Below are 5000 nucleotides of genomic sequence, written 5' to 3'. Positions count from 1 at the left end.
CTGTCTTCACAGAATTTATATGAGAATTTAACGAAAACTAACATTTCAGTGTGCTTAAACAAACGCTGCATGGGGCCATCTGTTGAAGAATTTTTCGTAACTGTGTCTAATACTTTTGTTAATTTAAATGGGTTTTGAAAAAGAAAAGAACGAATGAATTTAAAACAACTTTACATTAACCTTTTAAAACCAAACAAAGAGCAGAATGCTTACTTTTTACCGAATTTTCAAGAATTCTTATTGTTTCTTCACATCACACCCTGTTAATATGCTCCTCATATTATACTACAGGTTGAGAAATTTCTGAAATGTGTTTGGCTAAGACCAGTATTATTTCCCCCAAATTTGAAATACTTGTAAAAATTACAGCTTCTCAGCCTGTAGACTGTAAACAAAAATAGCATGAATTCTGCGGGGTATTTGAGATAAACACCACTCGTGGAAGTTCAAGATTCCCAAAATATCACTCACTGCTTGGCGGCTCATGATATTTTTGATGAATTTTGAAATATCGCTAGTGGTATTTATCCCAAATACCCCTAGAAAGCATGCTATTTCCTATACTGCAATACATGCTATAGTACACTTCATTATATCTTAGACAATATGCACAGTTTGATTGGCTAATTAAGGTGCCCGTAATTTTATGCTGTATGAGACCCTCCCTTAGGAAGTTGTATATGACATGTTGTATTGTGTTATGTTATTATACTGTTATGTTATATTAATATACAATACTCTTTATGTACAATGTATATCAGCGTTCCACCTCGGACATCAAACTTATCCTTTGAGTCATTTCTTTGTTGAGCCTTTGTGTTTAGGAAATTTCAAAGCCGTAGTTTGACTTAATCATTATAGTTAGCGGAAAACTATATATATTATATTAAAAAGGACTATACTCTGTATGTTATATTTAGTGCTCGTATTCTTTATCATAATTTTGTTTAAAATGGTTTAAATTGTGTGGTATTATATGTGGTATTACATTACTATTTTCTTTTGACTTTTTATGGTTTTACTGTCATGCAGACATAATAATTATACAGACCAAGCAGGTAGGACAATAGAGAAGAGTCACTTTATCGTGGTGCATTCAATAGGGCGTCTAGTCTGCAGGAAAACCACAAACAACAAATCATGTATAAATGTTATTTCTGACGGTTGAATGATTGGGAATGAATTAGTCAGAAAGTAATATTCTGACGGAACAATAGAGAGGCTCCTTGGGTATTCATTTTTTAAAATGATCTTCAAGCCGAAGTTTATATTGTATATGCAGTTTAGTTGTTCCCTTTTCTCAGGGTCTGGTACTGCTGCATTAGATGAGAAGTACGTTTCCCTGACATATTTTTTGGCCACTTCTTAAGGGTGGTTTTTCGTATCTTGCGTAGCACTCCTTCTCATAAGATTTTAAACCTTCACGTGTTATTTGAATGGTCCTATGCTGTAGTCAGGATTTGTTTGCATTGAAGACTGGTTGACGCATCCTCAATAAACTTTCACATTAAAGCTTCTGCTAGAGTAGTCAGAATTTACATATTTTAATAAAGCATTGTCTGTCTTTTTGGGAGGGGGGGGGGGGGGAAGGGAGAGGCTTGTTGATTCCCTCATGCAGTTGGCAGCATCCATCGCAATAAATCAACTCAAAAATCAAAGGAGCGTTATCCAAAACTGTATGATTGAAAAATCATGTACAGTACATTGTGAACTTGAATTTCAGAAAAACATCCAAATCCTTGAAAAATAGTTTGATTATTAAGCCAGAACGTTAAAAAAATCTGTGTCGGAAGTTAAACTAACTAAACTTGAACGTACCGTTTAATAAATCTGGTTTCCATTTCTTGAAATTTCTTCTCCATCAGTGTCTTGCTTTTGTTGTGCCTGTGCAGAAAACATTACAGCATCAACTTGGATCGAATGGTAAGCAACTTCTATTTTCAAACGAATTTTCAAGGCTAAAATTCTATAACCCATAGTGATAAAAATACCGCGCTGCTGCTGAATTTTGTGTGGTAAAGATTTCTGTAATTTGTGTGTTGATAAGAATGGTTCACCACGAAGTACAACAAAGTGTCGCATGTCCTTTCCAGGATACTAACACTCACATTACTGAGGCATCGCTTGAAAATTTACCTTTCCTCCAATGCTCGAAGACGCTCCTGAAGAACTCGATAATTGCTGGCTGATCTTCGTTCTCTTTGCTCTGAGGGCATGAGGTTTTCACTAGCTTCGCCAACATCATCGTAGGATTCGGTGCTGCCAATATCCGGTCTTTCTGGACTTTCATTACTCACCATAGCGTTTGCCAACGTACAGCAACATATCATCAGTAGTGTAATAAAACGAAGATGATTGCCTGTAAGGAGGTGTCTAGGAGTTTCTGCTCGCTGGGTCAAATTTTTCCCACGCATGTTAGCGAAAATCGAAGAATCAAAGAAACAACCCCTTTTCCTTCCAAAAAGAAATTGTGGCAACATCTGGATATTCAAAGGTATTAACTAATCAAGCTAAATCATTTGCAAGAGAATTTTCGTGTTTTAATGATTATGTGACGTTGCACGACTTCAACAAAACACTGCGGACAAACAACTCTCTTCAGTGGTAAAAATACCTTGGCTTTACTTTGAGAAAGAGGACTTGGCACTTTTGCCAGTCGCGAATCGAATGAAAGCCCTGTTCACGAATCTGCTTAATTTGCTCAATGGACAAAAAATTCTCGACATGGGAAAATAATTGCCTCAACGGAATACTGACGTGTAATAGCGAAACGTGAAAAATTAATTTATTTGATTGATTAACCACAATCACGACAGATATGTCATTCACCGGCCTTGGTCGGTCCGTATTGGGAAAAACTGTACCCGAGGTCTCGAGTACGGCCCAAGGCAGTTTATATTTTTTCCTAAAAAGATATGCTGGCTGGGAATCATTGCTTAAGGCTGGCCTGCGATGCTTATTATCAAAAGAGAAATATCACTGAGGCCATACCGCATTGATCGGTTGATTTTGTTCACAATAATTTGTAAAGCAACACTGTTTACTTTTAAAAACATTTCAATGCAGGCATTTTAAGTCACCTGGCGCCGCCATCACACAAGCTCACCCAAACTAGGATTCCGCCCGGGGTTGGCGGCCAAGATAGAGAAATTTCGCCCGCTCCCAGAGCCAATCAGATTGCAGGATTCGCAGAATTCTGCCCGCTCGCGCATTGAGAAAAAATAATAAAAGACAAATATTTCGAAAGGGGTGATTTGATGAGAACGCATGTTTTATGAGTCGAATGAGTCAATGAGTCGAGTCATGAGTCAATGGACTCACAGTCAATATAGCAATAATTTGTTGATTAAGCCTAAGCCCTCGTTTCAGTGATTAGACCTAAGCACTCTCTGAAATTTTAGCTTTCATTTTATGGTTTAATTAACTGCACTAACTCGTTGACTCATTGACTCATAAATACTTGACACTCTCATTTCATAAAGACAACAGAGAATTACGGACATAATTAACTAGCAAATTAAGCAAGAAAACGTACCGTGGCCAACAGTAAGTCGACAAGCACGAAGTTCATAATATATCAGTCTTTTCTTGGTTGTATGGTTCATTGCTTCCCCCTCTATCGTATCCCTCCAAACCAGGATTGCAGTCGCCTATCTGCCGTGGTCTGCTCCTATAGATGTTGTTTCGGTCACTGAATCGCAATCAGACAAGCATGAATTACATTGGTGCCTCTCCATTAACTACGGCTTATCATAAAAACTTTCTCCAAACAAGAAATCAGTGTTTACCATTCTTACACAGAAGTCGGCGAGTCGAGTGTTCATGTTGTAGTTTGGCAGCCAGTCAAACGAGTTTGTCACGGATTTGTTTGACGCGTTCAAGGCGGGAATTATTATTTAATATTGAAATGAATATTAAAATATTAACTTTGGTCCATGATTTGTTTCCGCATTTCTATGGCCAGGAGGTTTTCAGTCATTTTGAATTTATCCTCAAGTTTTACCCTTACTTGATGAATAATCTATACATTGTTCGAGGTTGTACTATTTTTCAGTGCGGCACGAATGCCCTGAAAACTGCCCGTGAAACAATGCAGCTTATTTTCCCAACCGGACATATAATCTCCTAGTGCGGGAGATCAAATAAAGCACTGTAAAAATTGGCAAGCGCAACATTGGATCAGCTGAGGAGTCCACAAACAAATCCAGGGTTGTGATCAGAGTGGTCAAATTCTGTTATTAGAATTCCACAATTCATTGCCCATTGAAAACTTATGAGTAATCATTTATGCCCATTCTTTGGATCCAGTGTGAAGCGTCGAAAATCCTTTGTCCTCTGTGTTGATTTAGGTAATGTCGGGGTAGAATATTGTGACATGAGTCAAGTCATGGCTCTCTTAGTTTGTTGGAATGCCCCTGAAAAAGCCGCTACAAGAAGATAGAAAGACACAAGACCAGACCCAAAAAAGCTTTCTTACAGCACAAACATGTACGTTAAAAGAAAAAAAACCCAGACCAATCATTGTAAACATCATTTGCATCCCTAGACGTCATACAGATAATAGGAACGAAGCGATGAATTCCGTATTTTTCTGGGATGTGATCCTAGTCATAACGAGCTACAAATGAACAAAATCGTCCCAAAAAGGTAGCTTGTAAACAGGCTTCTCTTTGGATTGTTCCAAATGTTGGCTTCGAATTTTGTTTTAACTTCATGACAAAAGGGAGGGAAAAATGATGTATAAAGGAGGAAGCGACATGCCGCATTAGTTAGGGGGCAAGATTTGCACAAGACGAGTTGCAATCCCGCTCCAACCACCATGAGTACTTCAAGTCGAGTTTAATCGCTTTCTTCAGGCTTTAATAAAAAGGTCACCAATAATTAGTGAGTGGTAATTAGTGTAGTGAGTAATAATTAGTCAGTAATTAGTGAGAAGAGCAAGAAGACTAAGTATATTTCCAACGTTAACTTTTTGCCAAATGTAAATTAAACGGAACAAG

At 37.7% G+C, this 5000-nt stretch overlaps 1 protein-coding gene across 1 annotated transcript in view; it reads right to left on the bottom strand.

Annotated features, from left to right (window-relative positions):
- LOC138020148 (short-chain collagen C4-like) overlaps positions 1-2300 on the bottom strand; it is a 4245-nt gene extending 1945 nt beyond the window's left edge. The window contains exons 1-2 of the mRNA XM_068867175.1: positions 2137-2300; positions 1-4 (exon numbers count right to left, since the gene is read on the bottom strand). The exon at positions 1-4 is cut by the window's left edge and continues 133 nt beyond it. Of these exons, the coding sequence (XP_068723276.1) occupies positions 1-4; positions 2137-2300 (168 nt within the window). The remainder of the gene's footprint in view (positions 5-2136) is intronic.
- Between the last annotated feature and the right edge of the window lie 2700 nt (positions 2301-5000).

The sequence above is a fragment of the Montipora capricornis genome, chromosome 10, assembly GCF_036669925.1.
Source record: "Montipora capricornis isolate CH-2021 chromosome 10, ASM3666992v2, whole genome shotgun sequence".
Lineage (NCBI taxonomy): Eukaryota > Metazoa > Cnidaria > Anthozoa > Scleractinia > Acroporidae > Montipora > Montipora capricornis.
This window is presented reverse-complemented; position numbering and strand designations above follow the sequence as displayed.